This window comes from Neophocaena asiaeorientalis, unplaced genomic scaffold (genome assembly GCF_003031525.2).
Source record: "Neophocaena asiaeorientalis asiaeorientalis breed wild unplaced genomic scaffold, Neophocaena_asiaeorientalis_V1.1 scaffold476, whole genome shotgun sequence".
NCBI classification, from domain to species: Eukaryota; Metazoa; Chordata; class Mammalia; order Artiodactyla; family Phocoenidae; genus Neophocaena; species Neophocaena asiaeorientalis.
In genome coordinates this window covers 10824187-10846902 of record NW_020172178.1, presented here as the reverse complement: position 1 = coordinate 10846902, position 22716 = coordinate 10824187, and the positions used below count along the sequence as shown (strand labels likewise).

Genomic DNA, 22716 nt, shown 5'->3' with positions numbered 1-22716 from the left:
TACCCCGTGATGAATAACACAGGTGTGGCCTCTGGCCTCAAGGACAGTAGGGAGCAGGGCAAAAGCAGGTCTCCAGTAAATCATCCCACAAACAATGATGTACGGACCATCATGATAAGTGCTATGAATGGAAAGCTGGAGCATGCGGCCCTACAACAGAAGCAACAGCCCAGTCTCGGGGCCAGGGTGAACTCCCCGGGGGGAGCACCCTGAAGCGGAGCCCTGGAGGAGTGGCGTGGCTGCCTCGGGTCTGCTTGTCAACACCTGGTCTCCTGCCCTCCTGGCCACAGAACTTCTGGACCCAGGATACGTGGGGCCAAGTGGGAGCAGATGTCAGTGACATGATAGGTTTCAAAACATGGTCTGATGATGACGCTCACACAGATACATAAAGAACACATCTCACAATTTTATTTAACTCAATTAATGGTTTACACCCACTTCAAAGTAGAATTCAAAGTACTACATGTATATAGTTGAATCAAGGATACTGAAGTGAGTTTATACATGGGAGGCGGAGAAGAATCAATCATCGTTCCAAAAAAAGAGAATTTGCATTGCCATCAATTATCCATGGCTTACAGAGTTGTGAAGTAGCTCAAAGATAATGAAAATCGTAGAATCAGATAACCTTGAAGGGTGTGCAAGACAATGCCTTGCTTTCCACCGAAGACACAAGAAGTAACCCTTTGGTCCATTTCCAAGTCTTTCACAATTTCTCCTATTAACATATACAACTCACAGAAACAGATCTAGAATATAAAGCGAACTCCTGCAAATCAATCAGAAAAATCAAACAATTCGGTAGAGAAGTGGTAAAGAGAATTGAACAGATGTTTTACAAAAGATGTCCAAAGAGCCCTCAAACATTTGAAAGGAACCAGACTGGTTACGAGGGAAATGAAAATGAAAAACCACATCAGAGAAAGTAGTTCTGACTCCACCACAGGTGAGGCAGCTTGGGCCAGACTAATCCCTTACAAATAGCAATTATAAGCCCTGCGGGGTGGGGGGGAGCTGTTTTAAAAGAGGAGTTGAAGGCACTGGGGAATGACCGAAAGCAAGCAGACACTGGAGAAAATGATCCCCTTGAAAGATTTCTCTGAGGATGTACCCCTACCAGGCACCAGGTGCAGCTAGAATATGAACAAGAATAGCAGTCACACTGGTTCGAGGGGTCAGATCATGGGATGCAGGGCTACATTGCAAGGGCAGCTGGAAATTAAGGGGAGATGTCCATAAAAGGAGGGAGCCACAGAAGGGGAACCCCCAACTTCTGTATGTACACTCTGCTCAAATCCTTGACTGTCCCCTTACCTGTGCATGTGTAGGGGAAACTCCAGAGGGCCAGGGAAAAACCACAAGCAGGAGGCTGAAAGAACTGAGGAGACGTTAGCTACTGCCAACCACAGAAATAATACCATGGCAGACAGATTTTGGAATCCAGTCAAGCAGACTGCCTCCTGACAAAAAAATCAGTACTTCTCTGAGGAAGAGTACAAAATCCATAGTCTGGATCATACTTCATCCACCACACCCAGCGCACATTCAAAAATTACTAAATGTGCAAAGAAACAAGAAAATGTGACCCATGGTCAGAATACAAAATTGTCAATGGAGAATGATCCAAAGATGACCCAGACACAGACCCAATTATGACAAGGACTTTAAAGCAGCTATTACAAATATGTTCAGAGATCTTAAAGGAAAATATGCTCATAATGAGTGACTAGATAACCTCTACAGAAAATTTTAAACTATCTACAAGAACCAAATAAAGGGCTTCCCTGGTGGTGCAGTGATTGAGAGTCCACCTGCAGATGCAGGGGACACGGGTTCGTGCCCCGGTATGGGAAGATCCCACATGCCGCGGAGCGGCTGGGCCCGTGAGCCATGGCTGCTGAGCCTGCGCATCCGGAGCCTGTGCTCCGCAACGGGAGAGGCCACAACGGTGAGAGGCCCACGTACCACAAAAAAAAAAAAAAACAAACAAAAAAAAGAACCAAATAAATATTCTAGAACTAGAAAGTACAATTCTGAGTTTTTTAAGTCACTTGATGAGCTTAACAGCAGATTGGAGAAGGCATAAGAAAGGTCAGAAAACTACATTTCAATATAGAGACATTCTATATTTATTATAGATATTCTAATGTATTATGTATGTAAAATATATTTATATATAATATATAGATTATATATAATATCTATATATTTTATATATCAATAAAATGTTCTTTTAATCCAATCCAAAGAACAGAAAGAAAAATATTGAAAAAAAAGAAAAGAGACTCAATGTCCTATGAGACACTATGAAACATTTGAAAATATGTAAAATTTTGGAGTCCCAGAAAGGGACAAGAGATAGAATGGGGCAGAAAAAGTCTTTGAAGAGATAAAAAGCAAAATTTCCCAATGTGAGGAAAATATCAATTTACAGATTTAAGAAGCTCAGCCAGTTCCTAACCATAAATACAACATGATGTGCCATGCTGAGACACATCGTGCAAACTGATGAAGACCAAAGGTAAAGGAGATGTCTTGACAGCAGCCAGAGAAAGAACACAGACATACAGGGAACAAACTACATCTGGCTTCTCATCGGAAAAAATGGTGACCAGGAAGCAATAGAAGGGGGGGGTTTCAACCCAGAATTCTACATCCAGAGAAAATATCGCTCCAAAATGAATATGTAATAGACATTTTTAGATACACAAAAACCGAGGGAGTTCATTTCCAAGAGACCTGCAGTAAAGGAAAGGCTAACAGAGAATCTTTGTGCTGAAAGGAAATGACACCAAACGGAAACTCTGATTTACAGGATGGAAAGGCGAGCATCAGAGATGGCAAATATGCAAGTGCAAAAACTAATCTTTTTTCTCTTCGTTTCTTAAAAAGATAATCGATTGTTTAAAGTAAAAATTATTAACAGTGTGTTGTGGGGCTTATAATAGGTACAGATGCAACATATATGACAGTAGCACAAAAGATGAGTTCATAAATGAAACTCTACTTTCTCAAGGCTCTAATGACTCATGTGAGGTAGTCAATTATTTAATCTAAGTTCATTGTGATGACTTCAGGATGCACATTATATTCACTGAATCCATATGCAAAGAGGCTTATCTAAAAAGTCGACAGAGGGGCTTCCCTGGTGACGCAGTGGTTGAGAATCTGCCTGCCAATGAAGGGGACACGGGTCTGGGAAGATCCCACATGCCACGGGGCAATGGGGCCCGTGAGCCACAACTACTGAGCCTGCGCGTCTGGAGCCTGTGCTCCGCACCAAGAGAGGCCGCGACAGTGAGAGGCCCGCGCACCGCGATGAAGAGTGGCCCCCGCTCGCCACAACTAGAGAAAGCCCTCGCACAGAAACGAAGACCCAGCACAGCCAAAAATAAATAAATAAATAAAAATAAATTTATAAAAAATTGACAGAGAAATTTTTTTTAAAAAGGAAATCCTAGGGCTTCCCAGTGGTTGAGAGTCCGCCTGCTGATGCAGGGGACACAGGTTTGTGCCCTGGTCCGGGAAGATCCCACATGCCATGGAGCGGCTGGGCCCGTGAGCCACGGCCACTGAGCCTACGCGTCTGGAGCCTGTGCTCTACGACGGGAGAAGCCACAACAGTGACAGGCCCACGTACCGCAAAAAAAAAAAAAACCAAAGAAAAGAAAAAGGAAATCCTAGATCACACGTTGTTTCAGTTGTCATGCCTCTTTCGTTTCCTTTATTTTTTTTATACATTTATTTATTTACTTATATTTGGCTGCATCGGGTCTTCGTTGCTACACATGGGCCTTCTCTTCGTTGCTACGTGTGGGCTTTCTCGAGCAGGGTCTACTCCTCATTGTGGTGCACGAGTGTCTCATTGCCGTGGCTCCTCTTGTTGCGGAGCACAGGCTCTAGGTGAGCAGACTTCAGTAGTTATGGTGCATGGACCCTAGAGTGCAGTCTCAGTAGCTGTGGCACATGGGCTTAGTTGCTCTGTGGCACGTGGGATCATCCCGGACCAGGGATTGAACCCACGTCCCCTGCATTGACAGGCCGATTCTTAACCACTGAGCCACCAGGGAAGTCGCCAGAGAAGTTAGAATGGAATAAGTACTTAAAGTACTTACTAAGTACTAAGAAGTACTTATTAACCCAAAAGAATGTAGGAAAGAAGGAATAAAGCTACAGTGAACACACTCGATAGCCAAACTTTAAGAGGTGTTCCCATAAGATTAGGGACACAGCAAGGACGCCTGTCACTTCTGTCACACCATTTTGCAGTGCTTTTCAGATATGTGCTTAACTATTTGTGGATTGTGAAATCAAATCAGACAGTTACAGCCAGCTCTTTTTAATAAACAAAGAAAAAAAGTCTATGCATTGTACATAACAATGGTAAATATTTTCATGAAAATTTTGTTTCAGTTACATAAATAAATATACATAATAATGTTACATATAAATAATGTGTGTATGTGAATTAGATTATAAGACACCTTTTTTACAAGGATTGTGGTCAAAACAGTTTGGAAAATGTTTATTTAATAGATTATTGGAGGTCCTGGCCAATGCTACGTGACAAGAAAAAGAAACAGGGCTGTTAAGATTGAAAGGAAAGATGTGAAGGAGGTATTATTTGTAGATGATGTGATCATTTCCAAGGAAAAGCCAACACAATCAGCAGACAAACTGTTAGAACTAACAAGAAAATCGGGGCAATTTCCATGCAAGACCAACTTACCAAAAGCAGCTGTGTTCCTCTATGTCAGCAAAAACCTACTAGAAAATGTAACAGAAAGCCGGGCACAAGTCACAGCAATGGGAGGAATAACCTGGGAAAGAACGCCCAAGACTTCTGAGGAAAAAATTGAACTCTATTCAAGGACATAAAAGAAATCTGAATGGCTGGAGAGATACACTGGTCAAGGAAGGAATGACATGTTAGATTAAAGTGTCATCTATCTCCCAGACTAAGAAATACAGTGTACTCCCAACCAAAATTCCAACTGGGTTGGTTTTGTTCGTTTCTTTGTTTGTTTGTGAGATCCACTTACAGCTTAGACCATTTTGAAAAATAAAAGCACAGGATGAGGGGTTTCAGGGGGACTGTCCCCCTGAATGTTAACACATACACAAAGCCATCACTGAAAATGATGGTACTCATGCACAGACTACCAGACCCAAGGAATAGGAGAGCACTCAGAAACAGCCTGGTCGTTCCTAGGAACTTGGACTGCAATGAGTGTGGTGCCTTCAGGCAGCGGGAAAGCTTCTGAGATGGGTGGGAAACTGGCTTCTTCTGTGGAGAACTTCAACCTGGGTTTCTACTCCACACCATATGCACGGTGAGTGGTGATGGAGCCTGCTGGGATCAAACACTTGCATCTGAAAGGCTAACTTTAAATATAGCTGAAAGGAAATGGACCAGCAAGGCTGGCGGAGCACAGGAACAGCAACAGCCTGGTGGGATGTATGTCCACCCAGAGCTTCAGAATGTGACCTTGTCTGGATATAGGGTCTCTGAAAATGTAATTAGGTTAAGGACCTTGGGATTAGATCACACTAGATTTCAGAAGCATTGTAAGTCCAGTGACTTATAACAGGAGAAGATGACACACAGGGCAGATGGCCATGTGAAGATGGAGGAAGGATTGGAGTGATGTCAATAGCCAGCAGGGGCTGGAAGAGGCAGGAAGGACCCTGCCCTGGAGTCTTCAGGGCAGCTTGGCACTGCCAACACCTTGTTTTTGGATTTCTTGCCTTCCAGAATGTGAGAGTCCATTTCTGTAGTTTTAAGCCACTAAGTTTGGGGGCCTTTGTGACTGCAGCCACAGGAAGCTCACATGGCGGCCTCCAAACGTGCAAGCTGCAGGGTAAAGAGCTGATGAACCTGCCACGTGGAAATGAAGAATTTCTGTTAAAGGAGGACTCAACAAGCAGCATTAGCAACCAGGGCATTGACCAGGAGAAGTTTATCCCAAGGTTAAAACTAGCAAGGGGCAAGCCCCTAGAGATGACTGCCTCGCAAATTCCCAGGAAATCGCCAAGAAAATCTTCAGAAAGCAGGATGAGATCAGAGACAGACGTCCAAATGTCTCCCAAGTCTCTGAAGAGATACTCCAGCTCATTAGTAATGGGAGCATTTAAATTAGGAGACAAAGCACTGCACACTTCAGAGAGTGTAATGACAGCATCGTTGCTGGAAAGGCAGGCACGGAGCTGGAGAAGCGGGGCCTCCCTGGGGTGGAGGACGTCTGGAGGCCTGGGTGGTGGTGGGCCAGCCCCAAGAGGGAGCGGACAGCCGTGGAGCCAGGCCTGGCCTGGGGGAAGGAAGCCGGGGAGGGGGGATTGAAGCATCTTTGGGCCCATGTTTGGGGCCACAACCAAGGGCAACAAGGGGGTCAGCTGGTCTCACTGTCCAGGAGAACTCTGGGGCCTGGCCCCCACCATGGGTACCGAGGGCAGTGAGCCCCTGGTTGAGTCTGAGGGATCTGGAGGCTAGCGCTGCCACCCATTTAGTGTCCTGGTCAGGAAATGTCAAAGAAACCATCTGCAGCTTGGCCTTCCCTCCAAGCAATCCACTGGCCGGAGCCAGCATTGGCCCCCGGCTACCCCACAGGCCCTTACACGGAGGCCCAGCCTCAGAGGGACTTCACACTGCCTTGGCTGAAGGCCCACCTATCCCAGGCTGTCTGGCCAGGTCCCATCTAACTTCCTGCAGCCGGGCAGGTGCAGGAGCGAGTCTCCTCCACTGACCGAGGGACACACACCCCCTACCCTCCCTGCCCCTGCGCCGGCAGCCCAGTGGCTCCTGGGGTGCTGGGGTAGAGCTGGGGGAGGGGCTGGCTGGGCCCGAGGCCTCAGTCTTGAACGCCCACAGCTGGGTAGGAAGCGCAGGGGTGCTGGGCCAAGCCCCCAGCCCCACACACTCACACCGTACAGGCCGCAGGGCCAGGCACCACCTGGCAGAAGGCTCCCCGGTGGGGCTCTGCCTGCCTTGTGGTTTCTCTCAGAACCTTGAGTCCTTCCAGGGAACTCGGCGTTCCCCCTGCACCTGCCATGCAGCATCTGTCCCTGGGGCCAAGGGTGGGGCGGGACAGACCAGGACAATCTGTCCTGGGGGCCTCGGGGCCCTGGCTCTGCACACAGGGCCCCTCCCCAGCCATCCAGCGGCCCCTCTTGGGTCTTCCAAGAGGCCCGGACACTCCTCTGGGCGTGCAGGCCTGACAGCTCATCTCTGCACAGCCTCCCTGCATGCAGACCAGCGGCCCTGGGTGTCCTGGGCCCAGGGGACGTGGTCCTGCTGTCTCCCTCTCCACAAAGACTACATGTCACCTCCCAGGAGTCCATGCTGATGAGCTAGCTTGCAAGTTCTCGTGGCCTCCCCTGTGTGTGCATCTGGGCCTTTGGGGGGTTCCAGAGACACACCGGCCTGCAGGACACGTCCACAGCATGGAGGCAAGGCCAAGACTCAGCACATCATCTGGCTCAGCACATGGCAGGGAGCGTCGACGGTAGACTGGCTGCCCCGACAGACCAGAGTCGAATGCTGCGGGCACCTCTACGAAGGCCACTCTGTGGTCCCCACACCTTGATGGACAGCAACAGCACAGGGTGGCATGGTACACCCCAGGGTCCGGTGGCTGCAGAGGTCTTGCCGAGCCGCTGGCCAAGCTCACAGCCATGTCCCACCTCCCGACAGGCCCCTGCCAGCCCTTGCCGGCCACGCAGCCCAGTCGCAGCCCCGATGGGAGCCCAGCTGCAGGACAGCGATCGGGAGGCTGGCTCGCAGACAGCGGGTGAGACTGTCGGCCAGCAGGGTGCCCAGGAAGCCACCAGAGGACCAGCACCTGCCTACACCCAGCTGGACCCACAGCCTCTCACGCTCGTACCCAGGGCCACCCCACCAGGCCGGCCCCCAGACCACTGCTCAGAAAGCCCCGCACTCCGCCGCAGGCACCTAGGCCACGCGGGCCTCAACTTCTCAAGCACAAAACGGCCAGGACCGTCCCTCATGGGCTGCCTCGGGGGCAGTGGTGGCGGTGCCTGGTGCCTCTCCCTTCCCGGGCCATCGTAGTGACCACAGTGTGTGCCGGCTGCTCACCAAGTCAGCCCGTGGCATCGAGGGAGAGGTCACGAGCCGGGTGGCAGAGGCCGGGGAAGAGGCCACAGAGAGGAGCCTCACCTGAGACCGGCCGTCGCTGGGTTGACTTCCCGAGAACAGAGAGAGAGAAGGGAACTTCCAGGGCTGCCGAGGCCCCTGGGGGTTCCCACCCCATTTTTAGCTGAGAGCACTGAGGCAGAGCTCGCCCCCCTGCCCCGCCCTGCCCCAGGCTCTATCGTCTGGGCATAAAAATAACAGCAATGCTTCCTAACGATTCACCTCATCTGGGAGCCTGCAGACGGCCACCACTGGCCAGATGGGCCACACCAGCCACGGGCACCTGACAGAAGACCCCAGCCCCTCAGGCACCCCGCCGCTGGAGCTGCCCAGACCACTGCTGGGAGAAGACACCTGGACTGCCCACCCAGCGGGGACCAAGCTTCTGAGTCACTGCTTGCCTTGCAGCTGTCCCTTCCCTGCATGGGGACACAGGGAAGTAAGAGAACGCTCGAAGCCGACCTGGAGAAGACCAAGGAGCCGAGAATCTCAGACAGGTCAGGGCCAGGGCAAGAATCACACACAGGGCATGGACCTCGGGCTGAGCGTGGATCTGCCTACAACCAGTAAACATGGTGACGGCCAGCCCAGGGTCAGGGGGAAGCAGCGGGTCTCAGTCCCTAGGCCGGCCAACATGGCAGGCAGGCCTGGGCCCACGTCGTCTGGCCTGAGCTGGGCTGGCCTGAGCCAGCCTGACTAGGGTAGGCCAGGCAGGGCTGGGCTGGGCAAGTTTGGCTTGAGTGGATGGAGTTATGTGGAGGCAGATGAGCTATCCCAGCCTCAGCTGGGCCACACTGGCCAGAAGGGCTGTCCCCAGCCACGTGGGACCGTGCACTGAGCTAAAGTGAGCTGGGCTGTCGTGGGCCAGGCTGCTTCAGACAGACAGGGAGGGAGCAGGCTGCCCCAGCTGACTGAGCCTTCCCAGCCTGGCTCAGCCGGGCTGTCCTCAGGTGCACTAGGCAGGCCTGGACTCTGCTGGACTGAGCTGGGCTGGCAGAAGAAATGGGCTTAGCTGAGTGGGGCCCGACTTGCGTAGTTAGGCAGGATAAAAGGGGCAATCTGGGCTCACCTGGGCTGAATGCACTGGGCTGGGCTCTTCTCTGCTGAGCTTGCCTACCCCAGAGGGGTGGGGCAGAGCTAGGGTTGGCTGAGCTGAGCTGGTCTGAACTAGGCTGAGATGGGCTGAGCTGGGTTAAACAGGGCTGAACTGGGCTGAACTGGTCTGAACTGAGATTAGCTGGGATGAGCAGGGATGAACTGGGTTGAACTGGGCTTGGTTGAGCTGGGCTGAACTGGGTGGAACTGGGCTGAGCTGAACTGGGCTGAACTGAGCTGAACTGGGCTGAACTGGGTTAGGCATGGCTGAGCTGAGCTGAACTGGGTGGAATTGGGCTGAGCTGGGCTGAGCTGGGCTGAACTGGGTTAGGCTGGGCTGAGCTGAGAGGCTGGGCTGAGCTGAAGAGCTGGGCTGGGCTGAGCTGAGTAGGGCTACATTGGGCTGAGCTGGGCTGGACTGGGCTGGGCTGAGCTGAACTGGGCTGAACTGGGTTAGGCATGGCTGGGCTGAGCTGGGCTGGGCTGAGCTGAGCTGAACTGGGTGGAATTGGGCTGAGCTGGGCTAAGCTGGGCTGGACTGGGCTGGGCTGAGCTGGATTAACTGGGTGGAGTGGGCTGTGGGGTCATCCTGGCCAGCTTTGCTCAGTCAGCTAAACTGAACTAAAATGAACCACGTGGACGCAGCTCAGATGAGCTGTTTTGCTTGAGATGGGACGTCAGGGGCTGAAGCGGGCCAGGCTGGATCAAGGCAGGCTGCTCTGGGCTGAGCTGGGGTGAACTGGGATGAACTGGGCTGAGCTGACTTGAAATGCGCAGGACTCGTTAGCGGTGCTGGGCTGTACTCGCGAGCTGCTTTGTCTCAGCTGGTCTCAGCTGTCCTGACACACGGTCATCTGGGCTGTGCTCAGCTGGGCTAGCCGGCAGAATAGAGGAAGCTGGAAGAGCCGAGCTGGGATGCAGAGCTGGGATGGGCTGGGGGCTGGAGCTCCAAGGCCAGGGGACGTGCAGACAGGCCTGGCAGCCAGAGGAGCCTGAGAAGGGCTGAGGAGGGGGACTGAGGAGGGCTCTGAGGGGCCTTTGTCCTCTCTCCATGGGGCCTGGAATCAGGCTCCCCTGGGGGGTCAGCAGGGCGGGTAGAGCACCAGCGGGCCTGGGCTGGTCAGCTGAAGGATGGGGTGAAGGGGCAGCCATGGCAAAGCTGCTCAGGGACCTGAAGGCTGACCCACGGCTGCAGGTAGCAGGGGTCCAGTGGGTGGCAGGTGGATCCGCCCACAGCAGGCCCACAGGGACTTTGGAGTGGGGCGGGGACACAAGGTGATTCCTGGGAAGTGGGGTCCTGTGGATCCCCAGGCCCTTATGAGGTCTTTGGTTTGGAGCAGAAGGGCAAGCTTGACGGTTCCTGGGGGTCTCCCTGATCCCCGATGGGGGTCTGAGTTAGGGTCAGGAGTGGGAAAGCAGCTTAGTGATCCTGGGGGTCTCTGTGTCCCAGGCCTGTGTTCCCAGGGCTATGGGTGGGGCAGAGGGGACAGACTGGTGGCTACTGAGGTTCTCAGGGTCCCTGATCTCCAATGGGAGTCTATGAGTGGGGGCAGAAGAGTAGCCTGGTAACTCCTGGGCCTGGGGGGTTTCTCCCTGGGTCCCTGGGTGCCAACAGAGGGCTATGGGCTCTGAACCTCCACCTCAGGGAGTGGGTTAGCGCCTCCACTCAGGAGCCCCGTGTCCACCCACTTGGGGCTGAGGGCAGGAGTCCTGGCCAAGGGCAGTGACAGCCACTGCTTCTGCAGGGCACAAGGATTCACTGGAGGGCGTCCCTAGTGGAATCAGGAGATGAGGAAAGGACCCAGGAGGAGCCATCTGTCCCCCAAAGCTGGAACACAGTCCCGGTGTTCCCTGCACTGGACCTCCCCACCTCCACCCCACAGCCCACCCTCCAAAGCCAGCAGTTAGCCTGGCACATACAGGTGACAGTCCTGAGGCCAGCATTGACCGCTGTCCTGTCCCCACAGCCTCCATCCACGGCCCATCCGTCTACCCCTTGCGTCCCTGTTGCAAAAGTGCTACCAATGCCACCTCTGTGACGCTGGGCTGCCTGGTCACGGGCTACTTCCCGGGCCCAGTGACCATGACCTGGGACACAGCATCCCTGAACAAGAGCACGCTGACCTTCCCTGCCATCCAAAACTTGAACTCCAGCCTCTACACCACCAGCAGCCAGGTGACAGTCTCGGGCGAGTGGTCCAAGCAGAAGTTCACCTGCAGCGTGGCCCACGCTGCGTCCAGCACCACCACCACCAAGGCCGTCACTGGTGAGCCAGGCCCGGGCAGCCCACGAGACAGCCAGAGGGGGAGGGGAGGCTGGGCGGGAGGGACAGGGAGGAAGGGCTGGGGGCTCAGAGAGGCCAGCCCTACTCCTGCTGCCTCTGCCGCCAGGGTGCATCAAGAGCTTCACCGACCCCACCGTGAAGCTCTTTTACTCCTCCTGCGACCCCCGTGGCGACACCCATACCACCATCCGGCTCCTGTGCTTAATCTCCGGCTACACCCCAGGCAAAATCAAGGTCACCTGGTTGGTGGACGGGCGTGAGGCCACAGACGTGTTCCCACACACCGGCCCCGAAAGGGTGGAGGGCAAACTGGCTTCCACCTACAGCGAGCTCAACATCACACAAGGCCAGTGGGTGTCCCAACTCACCTACACCTGCCGGGTCACCTATTATGGCTCCACCTACGACAACCACGCCCGCAGGTGCACAGGTATGGCCCTCGCCCACGCCAACACCCGGCCGCTGGGGGTTCAGAGAGGAGGGCAGACTCAGCCTCACTCAGCCCCTTCCCACACACAGCCGAGTCCGAGCCCCGTGGCGTGAGCGCCTACCTGAGCCCACCCACGCCCCTCGACCTGTACGTCAACAAGTCACCCAAGATCACCTGCCTGGTGGTGGACCTGGCCAGCAAAAAGGACGTTACACTGACCTGGTCCAGGGAGAGCAAGGATCTAATGTATCCAGACCCGCTTGTCTTCAAGGATGAGTTCAACGGGACGGTCACTGTCACGTCCACTCTGCCGGTGAACGTCAGTGACTGGCTCAACGGCGACACCTACTACTGCAGAGTGACCCACCCACACCTACCCAAGGAGATCCTGCGCTCCATCTCCAAGGGCCCTGGTGAGCCGCAGGCTGAGGGGAGGTGGGCGGCCCCCCAGGTGGAGACTGGCTGACCGCACACCTGTCTGCAGGCAAGCGCAAGGCTCCCGATGTCTACGTGTTCCCGCCACCCAAGGAGGAGCTCAAGACCAAAGGCGAGGTCACCCTCACCTGCCTGATCCAGAACTTCTTCCCCGCGGACATCTCCGTGCAGTGGCTGCGGAACGGCACCCTGATGCAGGCGGACCAGCACACCATCACGAGGCCCCACAAGGTCCGCAGCCCCATCTCCGACATCTCCGCCTACTTCATCTACAGCCACCTGGTGGTCAGGTGGGCCGACTGGGAGCAGAAGAGCGAATTCACCTGCCAAGTGGCGCACGAGGCGCTGCCCGGCTCAAGGACGCTCAAGAAATCGATGTCCATCAACCTTGGTAAATGATGCCTGGCCTCCCCCCTCTCCTCATCCCAGGGCTCCATCCTGCTGGGGTGGGGGAGGGGGCCGGCCAGACCTTCTGTCCATTGTCAATAAACACTCCAGTGCCTGCTCAGAGCCCTGGGCGTGCCCATCCTTGGGGAGCTGTGGGGCAGGGAGCGGTGTCTTGGCACAGAGGAAAGGGAGGCACGGGGTGGGGGCCAGGGCTGAGGCGCGTCTCCATCCAGCATCGCCGTCTGTGTCAGAGGGCCTCCCCGCCACGCCACTATGGACTCTACCCAGTCAAAGGAGCTCTAAGAGCCCGAGAGTAGTCCTAGGGGAGGGACCACAGAGACCCCAGCCTCTCCCGGAGCTCCCGGAGGCCTCAGCCTCCACCCCCAGCCTCCTGCCAGACCCTCTGGACACAGACAAGCCCCCAGGCTCCCAAGACCAGCTGCACACACAGGCCCTCCAGGTAGAGAAATGGGCCGAGTCAGACCCCCGCACTGGCACCAACACGCAGGTCCCTCCACTGTCACCTCCTGGGCACAAATGGGTCAACCCTGCACAGGGGCCTGTGCGGAGCCCACTCCTCTGACCCCTGCCTTCTGACCCCCAGCCTACCTGCGTGGCCACACCAGGCCAGGGTCGGCGCCCAGGGTCCCCATCTTGCCGCTCAGGCTCACTCCACCCTGAATCGGTCCAGGGAAGCACCCAGCCCTCGCACGCACCCTCACACTGTCATGCCCACTGGTGCCAGGGCTCCGCACGCACCCAAGTCACACGGCACTGCCAACCGCTGGTAACATCTCACACACACTCACAGGTGGCCTCCCGAGGCCCGCCCTAGCTCCCAGGCCACTCCCAAACCCTTCGCCGTCATACCTGGGCCCCTGGACCCACCCATTGCCCCACATGGCTTCCTCGTGCAGCCAAGCCCTCCCTGTCAGCTGCACCCCACAGATGGACAGTTGGACACACAGACACACACTGACACACATGGACACACACACGGACACAGACACATGAGGACAGAGACATGAACACATACAAATGAACACACACAGATACACATGGACAGACACACAGACACTGATACACATGGACAGGCACATGGACACACAGACATGAACACACAGACACACACAGACACATGGACACACACATGGATACACACAGACATATGGACACAGGCGCACAGAGACACATGCGTGTGAACACACACAGACACACACATGGACACATACTGATACACATGGACAGACACTCTGACACACACAGACATAGATATACACAGACACGTATGGACACAGACACACGGGGACACAGACATGAACCCACACACATGAATGCACACACACATACTGACACACGTGGACACACATGGACACACACGGACAGACACACTCGTGGACAGCACACAGGCACCCACCACATCCATACAGAAAGCACAGCCCACACCCTGAACACGAGCCCAGAGCAGAGGCCGTGCTGGGGAAGGAAGGGGCCCAGCCCCAGGACAGGAGGAGCTAGGGGCCAGGGGCAGCTCTGGGTTCCCGCACACTGGGCAAGATCCGTGCAGCCGGGCCCAGCCCTCGGGGCACCCTCTGCAATGATCCTATGACCCTAGGGGCCCTCCCGGGTCCAGACCCCCTCCTGAAGGCTCCAGGCAGGGAGGCCAGCCTGTGCTCTTCAAGGGCCCCCCTGGTTGGTGAAAATGGAGCCGAGCAGGAACGGGGCCCAGGGGGCCAGACTGGGCAGCCACAGGCCATGCAGTGGGTGGACGTGGGTGCTCCCCAGGCCGAGGGCCCCCGCCTGCCACGGGGCAGGGAGCGGGGTGGGGCAGAGCTGGAGCTGAGGTGAGGGGCCCGCGGGGCTGAGAGGGGCGACCAGCCGTCAGGAGAAAAGCCGGAGAAATGGTGGCGGAGAAATGGTGGCAGAGATAACACCAGCCACCAGAGAGTGGAGGGACAGCAGAGGGCAGGGGAGCAGCGCCGCCCCACACAGCCGCCGGCCAGCTCTGGGGCTTCCAACCCCCCACCCTCCAGGTCCAGCTGGTGGCTCTGGGCAGTCGCAGAGGGGCCAGACGGAGGGACTGCCCAGGACCAGGGCGCCAGGCCCAGTCCCCTCGACTCCCTAAGGCTGGCCAGGCCTGTCCTTCCCCGTCGGACCCCGAGGCCAGGTGGCTGACCAGCTGGCACCCGCAGAGCTGGCCCTGGAGGACCTGTGCACAGAGGAGGCCGAGAGTGACGAGCTGGAGGGGACGCAGACTGGCCTCCTAACCTTCGTGGCGCTCTTCCTGCTTAGCGTGAGCTATGGCGCTGCCGTCACCCTCTGCAAGGTGGGCACGGACGCCCCGTTCCAGGGGGGGACGCCCTGTTCCAGGGCAGGGCGCCCCAACAGAGGGAGAGCCTCGGCTGGGCGCACAGTCCCTCACGCACGCCGTCCCCCAGGTGAAGTGGGTCCTGGCTGCTGCCCTGAAGACACAGCCGCAGGCTTCCCGCGACCACAGGAACGCCGCGCAGCCCTGCCTCCGCCCTCGTGTGAGCGTCCCCGAGGCTGCCAGCTCGACCCTGGGCCGAAGGAAGGAGCAGACCAGCCCCCAGGGGGCCAGAGCCAGGGGCCCAGCGACCAGCACACGGGTGCCGAGAGCCCCCAGCTCAGCCCCAAGGTCGAAGGCAACAGTGGGCCCACCTATCACAGCCCCACACCACCCCACTTTGGGGCAAGTCCCAGAAGAGCATCTGTTCCCTCCACAGAGAGACCTGGGCTGGGCGTGGGTGCTGACCACCCCAGGCTTCTCCCAGGCCCCTGGGCTCGGGCCCACACCGATTCTGACTGAACAACCCCTGAAACACAGTGACGGCCTTGAGCCCGTTGCCCAGCCCACGCTGGAGCCCAGAGCCAGATCTAGAACTCAGAGTCCCAACCAGCCCGATCCAGCGTCTGAGTCCAGCCCAGCCGAGCCACGGGCTCACTCCCCAGGCTCAGTCCCGCCCTCAGTGCCCCCAGGGCCAAGTGCGCTGCCCCCCATGCCCTGCTCCTGCCCCCTGCCCACCCTCCCTGCTGTCCACCCCCAGGCACCGTTCATGCAGAATGAGGATGCAGAGAAGACCTTCTGGGGAAGGTCCAGGGGAGTTTCCAGGGCTGCAGGCAGGGCCCTAGGCTGTGAGGCAGGGTCCCACAGCAGAAGGCGCTTCCCAAAGGGTCCGCAGTGTGGCCAAGTCAGCCCTGCAGCACCCACCCACATCCCCCATGCCCTCATTCGACCTCTCTCCTAACTTTTCCTAGTAAAGTTCATTAAAGAATCCCATGCCAGGGGCTTCCCTGGTGGCGCAGTGGTTGAGAGTCCGCCTGCCAATGCGGGGGATACAGGTTCATGCCCCAGTCCGGGAGGATCCCACACGCCGCGGAGCGCCTGGGCCCGTGAGCCATGGCCGCTGGGCCTGCGCGTCTGGAGCCTGTGCTCCGCAGCGGGAAAGGCTGCAGCAGAGAGAGGCCCATGTACCGCAAAAAAAAAAAAAAATCCCATGCCAGGGCTTCCCTGGTGGCACAGTGGTTGAGAGTCCGCCTGCTGAGGCAGAGGACACGGGTTCGTGCCCCGGTCCGGGAAGATCCCACATGCCGCGGAGCGGCAAGCCCCATGAGCCATGGCCGCTGAGCCTGTGTGTCCAGAGCCTGTGACCCGCAACGGGAGAGGCCACAACAGTGAGAGGACCGCGTACCACAAAAAAAAAAAAGAATCCCTTGCCACCTGAGCATACCTTGGGGAGGTGCCTGTGGTAACTTGGGAGCAGGAGGTGCCCCCCGCCAAGGACGTGGACAAGGGGCCAGAGGGAAGGGGGCAGAGGGCCGCTCTGGGCCCCGAGGACCCAAGTGTCCAGCCAGGCTCCGCCTCGAGTCCTTCAATGCCCACTGAGACCCCGGTTCAGGCTCCACCACGCCTGCGCCACTGGCCTCCAGCCCAGACTCACCGCCCCTCCCCACACGAAGGTAAAGGCAACAGTCCCACTCCCCGTGGGCAAACCCTGAGGGGCTCATTCAGTGGTCAGTGCAGGAGGCCGCAGGAACACAGCTGCACAAGCACCAGGGTGGAGGCCGGCATCAGCCTCCTGGGGCCCCAGTCACCACCCAGCCGTCCACCCACTGAGCTCACACAGACAGGCCAGTCCTCGGGCCCCATCCCGCCAGCCTGCCCGGACGTCCCGATGAACAAGCGATAGCTGTCTGGGGCTGGCCGCCACCGTCCTCGAGAAGAAAGCTGGGAGCCGCGCAGGCAGGAGCCACAGGCACCAGGGAGAGGGCCGGCTGGCCAAGCACAGTGGTGGGCATGGGCCGAGCCCCCTCCTGAGGGTAAAGAGCTGGAGAAGCCCGCCCACAAGGGGCTCTGAAGTCCCATGGAAACGGGGCAGAGCACATGAGCACATGTGACACAGGGCAGGACTCCTTCATATACAAAGAGCACTCGGCAACCAATGGAAAGAAAGAAATGTGGGCAGTGGGTCCTGCACTGTAAGGAAAAACCGGGTGGCCAATAACAGGAAGAAAAGGTTTCAATTATTAGGAAAGGTACAATAAGGAGGAAACTAGGGGCGGTGAGTGACCTTCTTGGCCTCTGAGGGCCTGTGAGCAGTTAAGACCATTCTTCAGGGCCCAGTGGCCTCCTTCCCAGCATACGAGTGCCCAGACTCTGACAGGAGAGTCCACTTGTGGCGAAGGCCCTTCTGAGAGCTTCCATCTGCGCTGGGAGACCAGGCATCCCACAGACTCCAACACGGACCATGCAGCCTGTGGAGGTCGGGCATAGAAAACCCAGGATTGGGCAACTCTGAGGCTTGTCCAGAGAGCCCGAGTGTTTGGTTCCAATAGAACATGAGAGGGGCAGTAGAGCACTTCACACAAGGTCAAGGGCGCAGCCCTGCTCTGCTCTGCCCCCTCACACCGACACTCACACCTGCACAGACTCGCACACAGTTTCCAGAAACCAGGCCCCAAGACCGGCCCCCACCTGCATGGTTCTCTCAAGCCGAGGTCCAGGGGCCTTCCTCCCGTCTCCTGAGCTGGGAGACCCCGGGGGCAGAGCTGAGTGTTCCCTTTCTCTGACTTGCACCCCCGATCATAAGACCACCCATGGAATCCAGAGCGAGGGCAACAAGGGCTCAGCCCACACGGGCCCCTGAAAGCTGGGCGTCGTCACACACGGACAACGCGCATCTCCCCCAAGTCGGGAAGAAAGGTGGTGAAGTAGGAGACAGATGGGCCCCTGGGCTGAGCAGCTGGAGCTTGCCAAGCAGAGGAAACTGGAGCTCTGTTTTCCCTGACACTCCAAGGACAAAGTCAGTGGCAGGAGCTGAGCCCTGCTGGAGTAAAGAGATAAGACGACCACGTCTATCGCTCCTGAGGTCAGGGAAAGCTCTCCGACTGCACATGTGCAGGAAGCCTCCTCGGGGGTCAAAAAGGGAGGGCGTGCCAGCCCATAATGTGTTGTCAAACTTCCCGTTAGCCTTTGTGTTGGAATCTTTTTTTTTTTCTGCAGGCGGACTCTCAACCACTGCGCCACCAGGGAAGCCCGCGTTGGAATCTTTCTTGTCAAAAAGATACACACTTGTCAGGAGGGCCCTAGGGCAGGTCAGATGTGGGAAAAGAGGCGAGGTAATGGGCCAGAGGAAGACAGAGATCCGGGAGAGCCGCGCTGTACAGACGAGCCGAGCACCCCTTCACTTCTCATCAGGGAGAACGTCCACACTCTCCAGGTGAGTATTTCTGCCTCCTCCTGTCTTCAATAGGTTACTTCTCTAGCCCACATGTTGTGCTGTGCTTCTATAGCTAGTGGGAAGCAGCCGCATAGCACAGGGAGATCAGCTCGGTGCTTTGTGACTGCCTGGAGGGGTGGGATAGGGAGGGTGAGAGGGAGGGAGACACAAGAGGGAAGAGATATGGGAACATATGTATATGTATAACTGATTCACTCTGTTCTAAAGCAGAAACTAACACATCATTGCAAAGCAATTATACCCCAATAAAGATGTTTAAAAAAAAAAGAAACTTTATACCTGCTTTGTAGTTTTTGGTCCGTGAAACATTCTTGCTTTCAAACGGGGCAAGAGCCAGGGCAACTTTCCTTCTAGCCTCCGGCCCCTGGTGGTCTAGCAGCTAGGATTCCTGGCTTTCATCCAGGATACCCGGGTTCAATTCCTGGGCAGGGAACTAAAATCCCACTTCAGGACCGCTCACTTCTGTCTCTCCGAGAACAGTGGCAGTCACCCCACCTAGAGGGGCTGGCACAGTGGGAGCACAGCCCAAGAGCAGGCCCGCAGAGAAAAGCAGGATGCATCCCAGCCAGCCAGACGGGCTCCAGAGCCAGCAGCCGTGCCGCACGCGCCCTCCCAGCAGCAGGACCCACCTTCTCGGGCTCCCCTCTGCCCCTCCTCCTCTTTCTTCTTCATCAACCCACCACAGAGGGCGGAATGGTGCCCCCAGGCCCAGAAGTTATGTCCACGTCCTAAGCCCTGGAACCCGTGAAGGTGATCCTGTTCAGACAAAGCGTCTTTGCATATATGATTGAAGTTAAGGACCTTAAGATGAGATTGTCCAGGTGGCCCTAAATCCAGTGAGAAGCGTCCTTACAAGGGACAGAGGAGGAGAGATCAGACTCAGGGCAGGAGGTCATATGAGGGCAGAGGCAGAGATTGGGTGATGCCTGGGACACCTGGGGCCACCAGAGGCTGGGGGCAGGAAGGACCCTCCCCTGAAGCTGCTGACGGGAGCAGGGCCCTGGGACACCTGGATCTCCAGCGTCTGGCTGCAGAGTGCGAGACTGAATTTCTGTTGGTTCAAGCCCCTCAGTGTGAGGTCCTTCATCGCGGCCCCAGGACACTCACCACCAGCCAGTCGGCCTTGGCCAAGCCGAGGTCCCTCCTCCTTCCGAAGAAGCCCGGGGAGGACTCGCCCCGTCCCGGTTCTTCCCTCCCAACTGGACCCGCACTCGGCAAGTCCCTGACTCCCAGAGGTGCTCATCGGTTTTAACAAGAGTGTCCACTCGGGCTCAGGCCCTTCCCCCAACCGCTGCGACCGTCAGGTCATGCAAGACCCCACATCCGTCCGCCTCAAGTCCAAGCTCTTCTTTCTGCCCCGCATTCCGCACCCGTCTGTGCCCACAGCAGGGCAGTGCTGTCTGCGTGGGGGACACTGGCCTCAGGAGAGGGCGGCCTCCGGCCCCACACCGCCCTCTGCTTCCTCCACTCCTGCCAGGCACTGTCCCAGCACTCACCCCGAGTCCCACGCCTCCAGCTCCCTCGGGGCGGCTCCAGGGGACACCGGGCTTTCAGACTCCCGGAAGGGGCAGGGCCCCAGGACCTCACGGGCCGGCAAGAGGAAGGATCCTCAGGGCCAATCAACCACGATGCAGGAGCCGCTGGTGCTCGTGAGAGCGGCGGGCGTGGGGTGGACCGGAGTCCAGCAGCCCAGGAGGAAGTGCCCCTCGTGGGCAATGCTGTGAGTGTGCCAGGGTCGGTGATAAAACCCCGGAAGTCCCTTGACCGAGCCAGGTGTGTCTGCCCACCTGGTGCCCTGCCCCAGGCCCCCCTTCCTCCCTCCATCTCCCCCTCCCAGCCCACCTGCCCCAACTCCCTTCCTGGGCCCACCCCACCCCCAGGGAAATGCTGATCTCCCCCCCCACCTGCCTGCAGCTCTCCCCGCAATGGTGTCCTTCCCGGGAGGGGACCACAGGTGCCTGTGTGTAGCTCCAGAACCTTCTGGGTGTGAAGAAATGAATGAACATGTAAAAGCAGGTGCAGGTCCCACGGCCCCTCGTGTGCCTGGGCAGGGACCACCTCCTGAGGGGCACCAGGGAGGGCCGAGCAGCTGGGCAGCCGGCAGGGTCCGTGGGTGGGAGAACCCCAGGCAGGGAATTGGGTGGATGCAGGCGGGGGCAGGCCCTCAGCCACCCCGACCCACAGGACTCCAGGCTCCACGCGGGGCGGGGGGGGGGGGCCCACACCCCCTGTCCAGCTTCAGTCAAGGGCCCCACTGCTGCTGAGGCTGGTGGAGGAGGGGGTGGCTTCCCCCACCTTCACAGCCGCCCTGTGGCCTGAAGGTCTATGGGGCCTGCTCACTGCGGTCACTCTGGCAAGGCTGTCCCTTGGGGCTTCCGCCCCTGCCGGCCTGTGAAGCCTCCCCTGCGGCCCTCACTTCACCCGCACCTCGGGGACTATTTCTCCCTCAGGCACCCTAAGCCCCTGACTCTGTCTACTTTGGCCTCTGCTTCTCTGCACCTCGGCCACCAGCCCAGCCCTGTGGGCACCCCATGGAGACACACGCCACCACGGCACTCGCCTGCACACACAGGGCCTCAGGCCAGGGCCGGGCTCCTGGGGGTCCCACAGCCCAGGCCACACACACCTGGTACCGCCACAGCCAGACCACAGACCAGACATGACGTGGAGGCACGCGGCCACAACTGGCGGGACAGGAAGTGGGTGAGTGACCCCCAGCTGTGGGCCAGACACCGTCACGCAGCCCCTTCCCAGCATCGGCCTCACCTCACAGCGCAAATGGCCCAGAGCGGGGCAGGGGTCGGCTGAGACTATACGGCCATCAGCGGGCCTGGACGAGGCCTCGTTCTCCCTCCCCACTCCAGCGCCTCTGGGCAGGTGGGCACAGGGACCAGCAGGGCACGGCCACACGGCCAAAAGACGTGGGCCTCTGCCAGCCGTGTTGGACCCGCCGGCAGCCTTGAGCAGGTGGGTCCCAGAAGCTGATCGGCCAGGCCATACTACAGCCTCCTGGGGCGGGAGGATGGGGGACAGGTACAGAGACAAGAAGGAGAAAGGCAGACGGCCATCGACCCAGAAGACACAGATCAGGGTGCTGTACACATGGGCTCGTCTGGTCTGGGCTGAGCTGAGCTGAGCTCGGCTGTGCTGAGCTGGGCTGGGTAGAATGGGCTGAACTGGGCTGAGCTGCATTGAACTGGGCTGAGCTGGGTTGAACTGGGCTGAACTGGGCTGACCTGGGCTGGGCTGAGCTGAGCTGAGCTGGGCTGAGCTGGGCTGAGCTGGGTTGAGCTGGGCTGAGCTGGGCTGAGCTGGGCTGAGCTGAGCTGGGTAGAATGGGCTGAACTGGGCTGAGCTGCATTGAACTGGGCTGAGCTGCATTGAACTGGGCTGAGCTGGGCTTAGCTGAGCTGAGCTGGGCTGAACAGGGTTGAACTGGGCTGAACTGGGCCGGGCTGGGCTGAGCTGAGCTGAACTGGGCTTAGCTGAGCTGAGCTGGGTTGAACTGGGATGAACTGGGCTGAGCTGGGCTGAACTGGGTTGAGCTGAACTGGGTTGAACTGGGCTGAGCTGGACTGAACTGGGCTGGCCTGGGCTGGGCTGAGCTGGGCTGGACTGAGCTGAGCTGGGCTGAGCTGGGCTGAGCTGGACTGAGCTGGACAGAACTGGGCTGGGCTGAGCTGGGCTGGGCTAGGCTGAGCTGGGCTGAATTGGGCTAGGCTGGGCTGAGCTGGGATGGGCTGGGCTGGGCTGGGCTGAGCTGGGCTGGACTGAGCTGAGCTGGGCTGAGCTGGGCTGAGCTGGACTGAGCTGGGCTGTCCTGGGCTGGGCTGAGCTGGGCTGGGCTAGGCTGAGCTGTGCTGAATTGGGCTAGGCTGGGCTGAGCTGGGATGGGCTGGGCTGGGCTGTCCTGGGCTGAGCTGGGCTGGGCTAGGCTGAGCTGGGCTGAATTGGGCTAGGCTGGGCTGAGCTGGGATGGGCTGGGCTGAGCTGAGCTGGGTTGAACTGGGCTGAGCTGGACTGAGCTGGGCTGAGCTGGGCTAGGCTGAGCTGGGCTGGGCTAGGCTGAGCTGGGCTGAATTGGGCTAGGCTGGGCTGAGCTGGGCTGTCCTGGGCTGGACTGAGCTGGGCTGGGCTAGGCTGAGCTAGGCTGAATTGGGCTAGGCTGGGCTG

At 57.8% G+C, this 22716-nt stretch overlaps 2 gene segments (V, D, J or C); both read left to right on the top strand.

Moving 5' to 3' along the window:
• Positions 1-7738: 7738 nt before the first annotated feature.
• On the top strand, positions 7739-12894 carry LOC112408525 (immunoglobulin heavy constant epsilon-like). The segment is given in 5 exon segments: positions 7739-8033; positions 11215-11514; positions 11639-11962; positions 12052-12375; positions 12447-12894. Coding segments are annotated over 5 exon segments (1593 nt in total).
• Positions 12895-14389: 1495 nt separating this feature from the next.
• The window catches only part of LOC112408516 (Ig gamma-2A chain C region, membrane-bound form-like), a 13743-nt gene continuing 5416 nt past the window's right edge, over positions 14390-22716 (top strand). Inside the window, 4 exon segments of the C gene segment in view lie at positions 14390-14606; positions 14911-15110; positions 15223-15411; positions 20021-20316. Of these exon segments, the coding sequence occupies positions 14390-14606; positions 14911-15110; positions 15223-15411; positions 20021-20316 (902 nt within the window).